Genomic DNA, 14562 nt, shown 5'->3' with positions numbered 1-14562 from the left:
CGTCACTTCTCTGTGGAAGTGGACCGTAGGACAGGACGCCAACATGACTCCAGCACTGTGGGAACTGTTGTGTTGTTTGAGCCTCCTGTCATCGGGGACTCTGTCACAGAGCGACCGGCAGATCCACACCATCAGTCCTTTTATCCCACGAGTGTCCCCGCAGGTCCCTCCGAGGGTCCATCAACGCTTGCGAGACGTCAAATCTCTCGAACAAACCTCTGACGAAGAACCCAGCGCAGAAACCTTTCAAGAGCTTCAGCTGGCTGATCAAGCAGCGCCAGGAGACCGCAGCTACCTGACGCAGGAGAGACGCAGAGCTGTACCTGGAGGTTTGTTGGTGGATGTCCTATAAGTTTGTAAACTGTTTATTATTATTTACTGTTACTTAAGGAATGATGATTTAATGCAGGATGTTTGGTGAAGTCGTGTTTCTCCACACAGCTCTGCGTGACTTTAACTAATAACTTGACGGATCATTAATCAAGACATCAACAATTATTTTGGCAGTCATTTTCAATTGACAAATTAGGATTCCCTTTACATCAATTATATTTCAGACATGTTTTTCCCCATACTCTATGACAGCAGAATAGCACCTGTCTCATGGAAATATGACTATTTCATTTTTCTTAAAACGTTGTCGATGCAAACATGTCTCTAATTAACATTAATGAATGAATAAAGTTACAACATTTAACTTGTTTATTTGTTTAAATTATGTTGTTGTGTTTTTCTGAAATCCAGATAAATTGATGCTCATCAATTAATGAATGAAGTAACAGTGAATAAAGTGATGATCTATCAGTGCTAACTAATCACATGAAGTCAGAGCAGTCTGTACTCAACAATTACACAAGTATATTATTACCATTATTTTTAAACCAAGATCTATTGCAATTTATAACACCATGGCATGAAACTGTACCATTCATAAAAAAAAATTCTACAAGACATAGAGCATTTCATAAATAAAAAGAAGATGGTTAAACATAATTTTCTGCATTTCTTTACGTGTTTCCAAAATCTGCATCAACCATTAACATCATGAATTATAACTACACAGATCAAGAGGTAAAATGCATTACTTTAATTATTAATTTCCAAATGAATACTTGGTTCCTTATGGAAATGTGCCCATGTTGTTTTTGCAAGACACAATAAAAATGAATCTGTACACTGTAATGTATATGACATAATAATTTTGGATATAAGATAATGCAAAGAATCATTCATTGCAATGTTTAGAAACATTTATTTCATAATGTACAAATCAAGAAGAAATGTGATTTCTAGCCATTCATTCTGTTCTTATTGGGAATAAAAGGTGAGAAATCATACAGAATGAAAAGCAAGACAGAAATGAATTAACTTTGATTTGAATCAAACAAAAGCCACCACTTCTCTGATGCCCTCCCCTCTGCCTTTTCCCCTCTCTCTTGGCAAAGCTGGGGGCACTAACTCCAGGTTTCTTCAGCCATCCCAGCAGCAGACACCTAAGAGAAGCCGGCCACTGCAACACAGAGCTGCACCCAGTGCATCATGGGAGTCTGCTCAAGACTCGAGAGGCCCCGCTGCATCCATCAGAGCCAGCGCAGGTATTTTAATTAAGCCATAACCAACATGTTCTCATTATACTGCAGAAAGACTGTTGTTGGTTGTGGACCAGCTTTTCTCCCCAAATCAAAAAGGAGGGTTTTTTAATAAAAGCCATACAAGCCCCAAAACATATTTTATTTATATATCACATTTATTGTCATATTAGGCTAAACATATTTAATTTAAAGTGGTCATAGTGGTTTGAAAGATGTCTTCAGATAAGGTTGATTATTGATGTTGGGGTTTGTTTCCATTTTTGGGCACAAGTTAGAACGCGGCATATCCAGGTTTTTCAAATCCAAGATAAGGGCTTGTACAGATTTCTGAAACCAGGATATGAAGTTAGACTGTTTTTTAAAGTATCCTGGTTTATTGGTGTGCATTCTAAGCCTCTCGTGTGTTAACAGCAACAAGGTCCAACTGCAGAAACCGGCCCATAGACTTGGTGTTCATCATCGACAGCTCCCGCAGTGTCCGCCCCGCCGAGTTTGAGAAGGCCAAAGAGTTCCTGGTAGACATGGTGGACAGCCTGGAGATCGGCTCGGACGCCACACGAGTCGGCCTGGTCAACTACGCCAGCACGGTGAAGATTGAATTTCTACTGAAGACTTATTTTGACAAGTCGGCCCTGAAGCAGGCGCTGGCCCGTGTGGAGCCCCTTGCTTCAGGCACCATGACGGGCATGGCCATCAAAACTGCCATGGAGAAAGCTTTCACCGCCGAGGCAGGGGCGCGAGCCGGAGCCATGACCATCACCAAAGTGGCCATCATAGTGACGGACGGGCGGCCCCAGGACAAAGTGGAGGAAGTGTCGGCAGCAGCTCGGACGTCTGGGATCGAGATCTACGCGGTCGGGGTGGACAGAGCGGATATGGTGTCCCTCCGCCTCATGGCCAGCCAACCACATGACGACCATGTCTTCTATGTGGAGACCTATGGGGTCATTGAGAAGCTCACCTCCAAGTTTAGGGAAACCTTGTGCGGTAAGGATGAAGATAACGGGAGTGCGGCTGTTCCATTAGATGGCAGAAATGGTGATTATGGTCACGGCCTAGACCGCAGAAAAGACCGTGATGGAATAAATAAGCCTAATGAAAGGCCAGATAAAGGAAACAACGGTATGTCAGATCCGTACTCTAGATTGCACCTGTGAGGGTTTTGGCAGCACCGATAGAGGGAATCGCCACTTTAAAGTAACCGGTCCTCTTCTTTTGGATTTACACACAAGGGCAAAAATAACAAACGCTATACTGCCTCTTGTTGTGTTGACATTTCCAACATGAAGGTGTTGACTTGCAGGTCGTGACAAAAAAGTGTGCAATCAACAATAAGCCATGTAAAAAAAAAAAAAGGGCAAATGAAAGAAGAAGACAAGTCGCTGATCGCTGCTGATCTAAGACTTGATCATTTTAAAATGGTTGAAGCCTGACACGGTGCTGCCTTTACTTTTCACAGTGAGCACACTGCTTGCTGCTCTCTCTCGCTGCAGCTTGTGACCTCATGCTGCATCCTCAGCTTAGTTTACACAATTTGGGCTTAAGCGCTCTGTGACAATAATGTCCACTCAGCCTGCACGGCAAAAAACTAGACTTGCTCTAAATTTAAATAAAATGTATTTTAGTGAGCTCTTTGATTCAAATATTATTCCTACATAATGATCATTTATAAACGTAAAACCTTAAAATCTGCACAGCTCTGCCCAATCATGAGTGATATAAGAAAGATGCTCATTAATATAGAGATAGCATACTTTTTTTTCTTCTTTGAAATACATCTGTTTGCTTTCATGCAGCTGTGTTCTGAAGGGCGAATGTGAAATGCAAGTCAGACGTAATTCAAAAGTTTCACTATAAGGACCTACATCAATTGTGTTTACAAAAGCAGTGGCAGAGATCTAAAAAAAAAAAAACGAATCACGAGGTCAAAAAGATGTATTTAACTTAACTTCAGTTCACACTCTGGGGGTGCCAGATAGCCTAGCAGCGTTGTTGCGTGTCCCATGTGTAGAGGCTATCGTCCTTGTCTCAGCAGCGGTGGGTTCAGAATCTGACCTCAGCCCTTTGCTGCATGTCGTCCCCCCCACTCTCTCCTCCTTACATTTCCTGTCTCTCTCCAGCCGTCCTAGTCAATAAGGCAAAACGGCCCAAAATATCTTAAAACCAAAAAAGTTCTCACTTTGACCATTTGACAGTCAAACACTTTTAGATAACTATTACCAAGATCAAATAGATCCAAAGTTGTCACTTTATATTGTCTGTTTTAAATTTCAGTTTCATCATGGTTGCTCATGCTATTTATGTAAGTGTCTCAAACAACCTCTGTGTTTTAATGACGCCAACATCTGTCCCTTTACAACCGTTACAGCCACAACAACAGCAACATGCAGCACATGCATGACCGTGTTCTCATTGATCAGATATTGTGTTTGCATGATCTGAACTGCATGAAATAGTCCGTTGGAAAGTAGTGATGCACAATTGTTTGAGAAATTCAAACTCAAAATCCCTTGTTAGATTTGAATGTGACAGATGACTTTGTCTCTCTGCTTCATGACAAAGGATTGAAAACAACAAATCAATTCAGTTTAACACAACTGTAGTTCAAGCACAGCTCGCTAATCAAGCTAACTAATCTGCATGTGGGTGGCTCTGTAAACTTGTTATTTTACAATAAATCAGTACTAACACCTTGCTTACACAGTCAGTAGTCGGTAGATGACTGATTTTCTCTTAAGCCAATCAGACAGTGATGTGTTTCTTTGCAGGTTTGGATGCATGTGCTCAGGGACACAGCTGCCAGCACATTTGTGTCAACAATGAAAACTCATACGACTGCATGTGTCGTGCAGGATACGTCCTCAACACGGACAAGAAAACGTGCAAACGTAAGAATCTTTATCTTTTCTTAATGTCTCTGTTACAAATCCAACTGTGTTTTTGAATGATTTACAATCAGACACATAGTGCAGGGAAATGTTAAAAAGATATACTGTGACTGAACATTATGTAAGTATTAATTTGGGACTAGATGGGTCAAGCCTTGTTGGAGATAGGAACTCTAATAATTAATGTTAATGTAAGAACTTTATACTCCCTTTGAAAAACAGTTAGTTTGACATTTTGAGATGTGGACACACTGCATACCAGCTCTTGTCACTAATGTTTTGAGTTGCCATAAATAGATCAGAGCTGACAATTTTCAGCACAAATGAAATGAGGACCACATAATCACAGCCCGAGCAGAGAGACTAAAAATCAAAATGCAATATTGGGCACTTAAAGGGTTAAAAAAAAAGCCTTTATAATGGTTATCCTATACCAGAGGTCTACAGAGACTGTGATGAACCTCCTCAGAGGGCTACCAAGAGTTCATCGCTCATCAACACTGTGAGGAGTTTGAGCTGCAGCAGTGGCTTTTACGTCAGCTGATGGAGGAAATGAAGGTACTTCACTGATGCAAAAGGAAAACAAAGAAAAGCAATGCAACAACCAAAAGATTAAATAACACTTTGAAATTCCTAAAAATCACTACATAGGAATGCAAAATTGCAAAAATGGATGCATTACAGATCGGAGAGGAAGGGAGACCACAAAGTGTTGAAAAACACCTTCAGACAGAGACACAATGTCCACAAAATGAAACAAAACACTACCCAGTGATACAAAATGACTTAAGTGGAAACAAACACGGCAACAAACTAATAAAAACACGGATATCCAGAAGAGCATACACAGACATGCTAACTATTAAAAAGAGATAGGACTACAAGATCAAAAAGTGATTTTAAGGTTTTAAATTAATTGCTTATATGGCCAGATGCAATAAAATAACCAACAATTTTACATTTTGAACTTGTAATTTTTACATAAACTTAGTTTATTAGATGTGAAAGTGTCTCTTTACAGGTTTAGATTCATGTAACCAGGGACATGACTGCCAACATGTTTGTGTGAGCACTGATGACTCGTACATCTGCAGATGTCAGCAGGGATATGTGTTAAACACAGACCAGAAAACTTGTTCACGTAAGACCTACTGTATATTTCATACATGATTTGTTTTTCTGTCTTTTGATCAGTTCCTTTCCCTGTTTTGCCAAACGTGAAGTCTTCATATATCTTGAATATAGTGTGCAGATAAATCTTCTTTTTTAAACTGAAGGACTTCATGTGTCCTGTTGCAGTTTTGTCTTCAGGTTCAGATGCCTGTTCTTTGGGACATGACTGCCAGCACATGTGTATCAGCACTGGTGACTCGTATATCTGCAAATGTGGAAGTGGATATGTTTTGAATGCAGACCAGAAAACATGTTTGCAAAAGAACGAGGACTTTTCAGGTAGATTGTGTCTCTTCATTCATCACAAACTGTTGGATACGTTGACTTGACGTGAATATATGAATCCATTTGTTTGGAGCTGGAGTGGTATAGTTTAACGTCTTTGGGTATTGTTAGCCTGTTAGTTGAGCCATAGCATTCATTTAGGGACCCCTGTTGCATCTTGGGACTGGATTTTTCTGAAGGTTAGCTGCTAATGTTTAGTTTAGCTTTCATTTTGGTTAGACCCTCTGAAGCTTTTTTAAACATTTTTTGGTGTAAAGTGGTGTACTGGCAGCATATCTGAGTAGGAATTGTGATTTGCTCATCTACATTTGTAAGAAATGGATTTCATGTTCACTTTTTGGTGTAGTTTCTTCAGGTTTCCATCTTTGAAGGAGTATTGGTTTCTGTCTTTATAAATCTGAAAAGAATCCTACAATTCTGCAATTCACTTAGCAGACGCTTTTATCCAAAGTGAAGAATCCAAAGCGACAAATCCTTAGATGAGGGACAAGATTTATGGCATTCGAGACAATCTGGTTTCCATTTGTAATTCAAAAAGTTCTGACCAAACAGATTTGACCAGGCTGAGGTTGTTTGTTTGCAAGTAGAAATGTCATGTCAGAGAGAATAAAAGAGCAAATCGATTTGCTAAAATGCAATTTCACAACCTACTGGAAACTATATAAAAGAATTCAGATAGCATCTGACTCTTTAATGTCTCCTCCCTCAACTCCAAGCTTAATAAAAGTTGGAGATGGCCAATTCAGAAATAGGATTGCAAAGTTGTAAACTTAAATACAAAGTTGCTTTAGACTCGTCAGTTGGTGTCATGAAATGCCAGTAACATGCAGACATGTCTGTTTTCAGGATCTGAGCCGTGTGCCAGGGGCCATGATTGCCAGCAGATTTGTGCTAACAATGCTGACTCATACATCTGCAAGTGTGGGCTGGGATATAAGTTAAATGCAGACCAAAAAACCTGTTCAAGTAAGAATTCTGACCTTGTGATTTGAGGATCTTAGTGCAATCCCACTGAGTAGTCAAGAACATATTCATTGACTTGCTTGGTTAAAGACAGAATAAGACTTTTAAGTATTTGATCAGTTAATATAAATCTGTGTGGTGGTGTGAATATTAGCTGTGGAAGTATCTCTTTTCAGGGTTTGAGACATGTGACCAGGGACATGACTGCCAGCATATTTGTGTCACAAATGATGATTCCTACTTTTGCAAGTGTCGTGAAGGATATGTGTTGAATGCAGACCAGAAATCGTGTTCACGTAAGAACCTTTTATCTCTCTCTATATGCATTTCAGGTTGCTGTGTTTTTTCTGTTGCTGTGGTATCCGTCATGCATTTTATTTAGAGAGATCATATTCTCAGGGGGATTAGAAGTATTGCTGTTTTCGGCTGTACAAAGATTGATTTTGCACAGCATCAGATGGCAGAGCACTCCTCTTTGGCACCTCCTCTGGATGTTATTAGGACCTTTATAATGATGGATCCCTGGTCTCCTTTAGCGTTGTTGTCAAGACCACATTAATTGAGACCACGACATGCCCAAGTTCAAAGCTTCACATGCTAAAGAAAATCTCACATCTTAGCAAATTTGTTCATCTAACTTCTTGTCAAAAATATTTCATTATACTTATTAAAAGCCTCACTCACCTGACAAGTCCATATAAAGTTCTATCAAGAAATAAGATACTGATCTGGATTTGTAAGGTTAATGTTGTTTATAATAAGTGTAAAGAGAAATTATGTGTCTGGAAATTAAATGCTAAGATTTCTTTATTGTCAATTTTTGCCATACAGAAAAAAAAAACGTTTCTCCCCTGAACCATGGTGCAAGCTGTAAAAGTATAGAAAAAAAAAAATAAAGGATATAAAAATAATAAAGATATACAAAAGTACAAAGACAATGTGCAAAAGATGTGCATTCAAAAAACTACAACAACAACAATTGTGCATGGAGTTGAAGTTTAAATATAAATAAATATAAAGTACTAACTTTGTGAAATAGATGTTCCAGTATTTTTAAAGTCCTTTTGTCTTTTTAAAGTAACGGATGCTTCTGTGTTGAGAAAATTAGATAATGATCAGATAAACTCCTGTATACAGGTCCAAAGCAGGGTTGGCTATAACTCAGTTATCAACAAGTGTGGGTGTGTCTTTTCAGGTTCAGATACATGTGCCCAGGGACATGACTGCCAACATATTTGTGTCAGCACTGATGACTCGTACATCTGCAAATGTCGAGCGGGATATGTGTTAGACGCAGACCAGAAAACTTGCTCACGTAAGAACTGGTACTTAATCATTTGGTTTTGTATCAATGTCTGAGCTATAGTTGTACACCCCTGTTAAATACAACAGGGAAAAAACATTTTATAACAATTGTAGACATTAATAAGATTTACTAAGGAAGTTGTATATGGATGCTAGCTTTGGAAGTGTCTCCTTTCAGTTTCAGATTTGTGTGCCCAGGGACTTGACTGCCAACATGTCTGTGTCCAAAATGCCAATTCTTACTTCTGCATGTGTCATGAGGGATATATGTTAAATGAAGACCAGAAAACATGCTCACGTAAGAACTTCTTAACTCTATTTTGATATGCATGTTCATATTTGCATATTAAAATACGTATCAAGCGTTGCATCATATTCCAATATTACTTTATTATGGTTACAAAAAAGCAACTTCAAGGAGGATGAGGAATTGAAAAATGGTAGGATGCAGTTTTAGTGTTAAAAATATTGATGAGAAGATAGGGTTCACTTAAACAGCTCTTACATAGTCTGCAATTGAAAAGGTCAAGTGCATTATGTTGATTACAAACTAGATAAAAGGTTTTTGTATAAAACTGGACGTTCTTGTGTGCTTTAATGCTGTGCGTATGGGTAATAACATGAGTCAACTGACTTAGGTTGTTCAAGAGATGCAGAATTAGGGATTGAGTTAATGCACATTGAGTTGTTTTCAATGGACCTTCTAATCCTTCACAAAACGCAGAAATTAATCAACTGGTTGTGTTTCATAGAAGTTAGCTGTGAAAGTGTTTTCTTTCCAGGTCTGGATACATGTACCCAGGGACATGACTGCCAGCAAATATGTGTTAGAGATAACAACACTGACCTCTGCATGTGTCATGAGGGATATGTATTGAATGCCGACCAGAAAACATGCTCACGTAAGCAGCTCATTTGTTTTCGATTTGCATTGTTTTGTTTTGATGGTGTGATCCCACAGATTATAACATTTGGAGTTTCAGAGGATGGCTCATAAAAGCCCCGTACGATTTAGCTGGAGATTAAGAGATGGTGGGGCAGTTAGTCCTGTACAAACATGCTGTTACCAAAGGTGCTCCAAAAAGCCATATTAATTTTATTCTCAATGTCATTGAGGTGTGAGCTTTCCTTTTTCAGGTTTAGTTTCAGATGCATGTGCCCAGGGACATGACTGCCAGCACATTTGTATCAACAACGGGAACTCTTATATCTGCAAATGTCATGAAGGATATGTAATGAATGCAGACCAGAAAACATGCTCACGTAAGTTTCAATTTGCATGTTTGAGTTCCATAGTGTGACCGAGCCCTTAATATTTAAAAAAATGGTACATTTGGACTTTCAAAGGATGGTTCAAAAAAGTACCATAAGCTCAAAAATGTGACATTTTAAAATAATAATACTTAATAATAATACTTTATTTGTATAGCACTTTTCTATACAAGTAACAAAGTGCTTTACAACAGAAAATAAAAGCAGAGAGACAATTAAAGCAACAGGCAGAGCGTAAACAAGCAGACAAGAAAATCAGACTAATAAAATAAAAATAACAATTACTAAAATCACAGAGTAAAAGCATTTTTATAAAAGAATATCTTGAGTAGAGAACAGCCAGTAGGGCTCTGCCAGAGGAAAATTATGTAGTCACAAGGCTTAGGCATGTTCATCTTTTAGGGAAGGGTAACCTGTGGTGCTCCAAAAAGGCCATTTGAAAATTCACGAGATGTCATAAGAAAAAGCTATTAAGGTGTGAGCTTTCCTTTTTCAGGTTTAAGTTTGGAGGCATGTGCCCAGGGACATAACTGCCAGCACATTTGTGTCAACAATGGGAACTCCTATGTCTGCAAGTGTCATGAAGGATATGTATTGAATGCAGACCAGAAAACATGCTCACGTAAGCACTTGATCTCCATAAACGTACATGTTTGGTGTCCTTGGTGTTATTTGGCCCCTCAGAAAATCTACAAAGCATTTACGTTCAAAGTTACAAAAGATGGCACATCAAAGATTTTTAGTAAGAACTGGAAGGTAAGAGATTTTAGGAAAGTAAGTCCACAAGAATTTCTGAATATTTTCTATTTTCGAGGTCTGCAGGAGATATAGAAACTGGAAATGTTTTAATGTTTTGGTTATAGGGCTTGGACATGGGCCTCTTTAGACATGATTCCCCCCCATAAGACTATGTCATTGAGGTGTGAGCTTTCCTTTTTCAGGTTTAGGGTTGGATGCATGTGCCCAGGGACATGACTGCCAGCACATTTGTATCATCAACGGGAACTCTTATAGCTGCAAATGTCATGAAGAATATGTAATGAATGCAGACCAGAAAACATGCTCACGTAAGCTTTTTATGAGTTTCAATTTGCATGTTTGAGTTCCATGGTTTGATCCAGCCCCTTGAATATTTCACAAAGCACCTTGTTGGAGTTTCAGGATGTCCTGTAAAAGCACCAAAAGCTCCAACTAGAGAGTTGGAGATGGTGAGTCAGGTAATCTTATGGACACACTAGAGGTCCTGTGAATGATGTCTTTGTCCATTTTTGAGGAATGCCTAAAGATAAAGGGGATACAGAGACGGGAGATCTTCAGTCGCAAAGCTGACATATCAGCTTCTCCAAAGGGAACTGTAACTGAAGGCTCTGCCAAAAGCCACATATAGACATTTTAGATGTCATCAGATAAAGTAGTAATGTGTGAGTTTTTCTTTACAGGTTTAGGTTTGGATGCATGTGCCCAGGGACATGACTGCCAGCACATTTGTGTCAACAATGGGAACTCCTATGTCTGCAAGTGTCGAGTGGGATACATGCTGAACATGGACCGGAAAACGTGCTCACGTAAGAAAGTTCTTCTGGTCAAGTAATGATTGGTACAGCTTTCAGACCTGCTAAAGCCTGCTTTATCCTTTTAAAGGGAATCCATTAATATTTTAAGGGATTCACTTAATAGCATATATGATAACCAGTATCTTCTTGCCCTTGAATGAATTACACAAAGTCAGTTGTGAGTGTCTCTCTCCAGGTTCAGATGCATGTGCTCAGGGACATGACTGCCAACACGATTGTATCAACAATGGCGACTCGTACAACTGCAAGTGTCGAGTGGGATATGTGTTGAATGCAGACCACAAAACATGCTCACGTAAGCATCTGGATTTTTCCAACATATATCTTCAAATCTATCTTTTTTTACTTAAATCCTGAAAGAGGTTTCAATGGTTTGTGTACTGTTCTAGACTAGGATTTGTCACCCAACCCTCAAACACCATGCTGTCTTGTGAGTGGGAGACCTTTTATTTGGGCTCAGTCAGACTGGCATGGATGACCAATAATTGTGGCATATATTGGCATAATATTTATGAGTCCTCAAAGGATCTATAGGCAACCAGGTTCCAACAGCTGGCCAGGTGCTCTTTGAAAACTATTTCCCTTATAATATTTGGAAATGTGTTACCAAAGATGGGTGTGTCCACATGCTTGACTTAACAAGAACCTTTCCAAACCATCTCAATGCTTCCAAGCCGATTGAAGGTGAGATGGCTGTTTTTCAAGTAGGACCTACAACTTTGGTATTTGCTCGTTGTTTGTTTTGTCCTCTGAAAGAGCGTAAAGGCTTGGTCATGTTCCTTCTTTGAGTGGTACTATAGCCTGTCAATTAAGGAGTTTGAACTTTTTAATGAAAGCTGATCTGCAAAGCCTCTGTGTTGTTCACAGTGGTATATATGTCATGCTGAAAAGATAAATCGAAGATGTATATGCTTTGTTGATCTTTTGGCTTGTACAGGAATTTCAGGTAAAAGAGTTCATGGGACATAAATGGGTGCTGCTCTGCTGGGTGAATGAGAGACTTCTTAGCAAAGGAAGTTGTGGTGTAAGCCAGACAAGAACTTTGGTCCAATAGCTGAGGGGTTCCCAAAGTGGGGGTCGGGACCCCATGGGGGATCGTGAGATTTCTTCCAAAAACATGTCAAATTAAAGATGGTTTAAAATTGCATATTAAACCCATTATTGGGAAAATAAATAGAAAAATGTGTTTCTTACAATAAATTACAAAAATAATACGATGGTGTTTGGGCTATTGTGTGGTGTTCTAATGCCAGTGTTTGGATAGACCTGATAGTGTATGTGGCTTTGCGCAACGTTAAATGTTTTAACAATGGGGGTCCTCAGTCTCTAGCACCGTTAAATTTGGGGTTGCAGGCTGAAAAGTTTGGGAACCCCTGCAACAGCCCATAGTAAATTGTTGTAATTGATTTGCCTTTTATCTGTTGTGATTGTATCTTTTCCAGGGAATTGGCATGTAATGCACAAGTGAGTATATTACCCAAACAATGTGCTCGGTGAAGCTATCCAAATGTGACCTCTGTAACTAAGCTCCAAGCTGAAGTGATTGAAACATGTCTAACCCAGTTTCTTAACTCAATCACAAATGAAAATGAAACATAAATCATGTTTGTCCCTAATTGATCAATGAATAACCCTTATCTTTATGTATTAACAATATATTATCAACTCTTAAATGTTTTTCATATTGAAGGTCGACATCAACTCCCTGGGGCTCTCAAAGTGACCAATGGTCCAAAAAGGAAACCTAAGGATTGGCAATGTGCATTTTCAAGAAGCTATTCTAAACTTTCACTAAAATTCCTTGACCCTCTCCCTTTATATTTTTCTCATTCGTTCAGAGGAAATGCGGAGTGAAATAACCGAAGATGCCTGCATGTGTGAAGCTCAGATGTTGTTCCAGAAGAAAGTTCAGTCAACGATTCAGGAGCTGAGCAGAAAACATATCCTTTTTGTTCCATGGGCTATAAGCGAAGGTCTCAGTTTGAACTCAAATATTTTTGCTCTTGATTGGGAAACTGTTATAAAATCTTAGTTTAATTTGTGTTTTAAATGACAGAACATTGAATCTGAAGTTTGATTGTGTTGAGCTGTAGTGTTGTTATGAATGTGTCATGATGAACTGGAAAACATAACTCAATTTCCTTGACTGTTTTTTCACTTGATGAACTTTTACAAAAAGTGAACTTCATGGAGGGCCAGCAGCAGTATTAGGAAGCAAGATGATAAAAGACATGTTCTGGACTACCCAACAGTTTGACAACGGGAAGGCATCTGTCTAGCTCTGTCCATTTGGTCTGCATAGCAGGCTATTGCTTTCTGATGCAATGTACTGTAAACATTATGGTTTTGTATTATAAATGTGCATTTACCAGTTATCGGACTTCTTACAGTAAAGTATGGTGTAACTGGTGTATAATGTTAAAATACTTCTGTATATTTGTAATAAAGGCTTCATTATATCCAAAAGTGTAAATCAATTAATTTACAAGATAAACCTTAGGGAATTTATAGAAAAAATAGGGGAGTACTTCGTAAGATTGTTAAACATATCAAAAGTATGAATGATTATAGCGGGAACGTGTTGACAACACATCCTTGTTGTGTTTTCAGTGCTCTGACAGCATTTCTTGGTTGGTGATGGTGCTTTGTAGAACAAAAAGCCTTCGTCCGTGACCGTGGCACAATTAACTAATCTCTTTCAACAACAGGAGCATTGTTGTTACCCTTCTGGTTGCAGCTTTATTACACAGAGAAAAGATCCCCCAAAAAAAGAGCCTGATCCACTTGGCCCCATAGCTGTTACATCACAGTGTATTATTGCAATCCTCTCCTGTGATATCTGAAGTATTTCAATAACTTCATTGCACGGCAATAATTGTTTGTAACAGACTGGTACAATTGTTTAAGGGGGAAAAAACAACAACAACAATTGCTTGTTTGTAGCCATTTAGGACTTTTTCAATGCTCCCTTTCAAACCATAAGATTGTGAGTTAATATCCACTCAGTTTTTTTGTGACTCATCAAAACTGTTGTTCAGAGTTTCATTCTACACATGCATGTACTGTATTTTGTACTTATCATTACCATGGAACCACAGATGAACAGACATTTATTGGTGCTTTTGTGATTAAAAAACAACTAGTCTTTGTATTATTCTTTTTTAATAATCGCATAGTAAAGCACCTTAAGATATTGTGAAACAATTATTCATACACAAACCTTGTATTGGTTATCTTGTATTGTGTATTTGATGCATTTTCAAATGTGGTTTGTGGGCCACCTTTAAAACACCTCAGTAATAAATCAGTTCTGAGAATGACTATGACACCTTCATTGTTATCACTTTATTTGGCTGCCATCATGATTAAATGCAACATTTTGTCAGAATGCTTTTTTTTGTCTTAGTTTTGTTCTTTTTTTAAGTTTTTTGAATGAAAACCCTAAGCAGCTAAATAAAACAGTGTTTGCTTCATCTCAAATACTCCCACATGTATGAGGGACAAAAAATG

General features: G+C 38.6%; 1 protein-coding gene across 5 annotated transcripts; it reads left to right on the top strand.

Moving 5' to 3' along the window:
• Positions 1-14373, top strand: LOC109989740 (matrilin-3). Of its 5 annotated transcripts, none has more exons than XM_065966594.1 (18): positions 1-329; positions 1446-1595; positions 2004-2579; positions 4361-4480; positions 5502-5621; positions 5780-5932; positions 6785-6904; positions 7078-7197; positions 8097-8216; positions 8385-8504; positions 8989-9108; positions 9344-9469; positions 9975-10100; positions 10420-10545; positions 10918-11043; positions 11228-11347; positions 12891-12992; positions 13211-14373. In XM_065966594.1, the coding sequence occupies exons 1-18, from the start codon at positions 44-46 to the stop codon at positions 13261-13263; spliced, it is 2784 nt and encodes a 927-aa protein (XP_065822666.1). In that variant the 5' UTR covers positions 1-43; the 3' UTR covers positions 13264-14373. The 5 variants fall into 5 exon arrangements, with proteins under 5 accessions (XP_065822666.1, XP_065822664.1, XP_065822665.1 ...); XM_065966592.1 differs by having other exon boundaries at positions 2004-2714; XM_065966593.1 differs by lacking the exon at positions 5502-5621 and having other exon boundaries at positions 2004-2714.
• The last annotated feature ends 189 nt before the right edge of the window (positions 14374-14562 follow it).

The sequence above is a fragment of the Labrus bergylta genome, chromosome 18 (assembly GCF_963930695.1).
Source record: "Labrus bergylta chromosome 18, fLabBer1.1, whole genome shotgun sequence".
In the NCBI taxonomy this organism is placed as follows: domain Eukaryota; kingdom Metazoa; phylum Chordata; class Actinopteri; order Labriformes; family Labridae; genus Labrus; species Labrus bergylta.
Note: the sequence above shows the minus strand (reverse complement) of the source record. Positions and strands in the feature narration are given on the sequence as shown.

Excerpts from the sequence above, each read along its gene's own strand:
- LOC109989740 (XM_065966592.1), top strand. The coding sequence starts at position 44 with ATGACTCCAGCACTGTGGGAACTGTTGTGTTGTTTGAGCCTCCTGTCA. Across the intron at positions 5,933-6,784 it reads AAAGAACGAGGACTTTTCAG|GATCTGAGCCGTGTGCCAGG; the intron begins GTAGATTGTGTC and ends GTCTGTTTTCAG. Across the intron at positions 9,109-9,343 it reads CGACCAGAAAACATGCTCAC|GTTTAGTTTCAGATGCATGT; the intron begins GTAAGCAGCTCA and ends TTCCTTTTTCAG.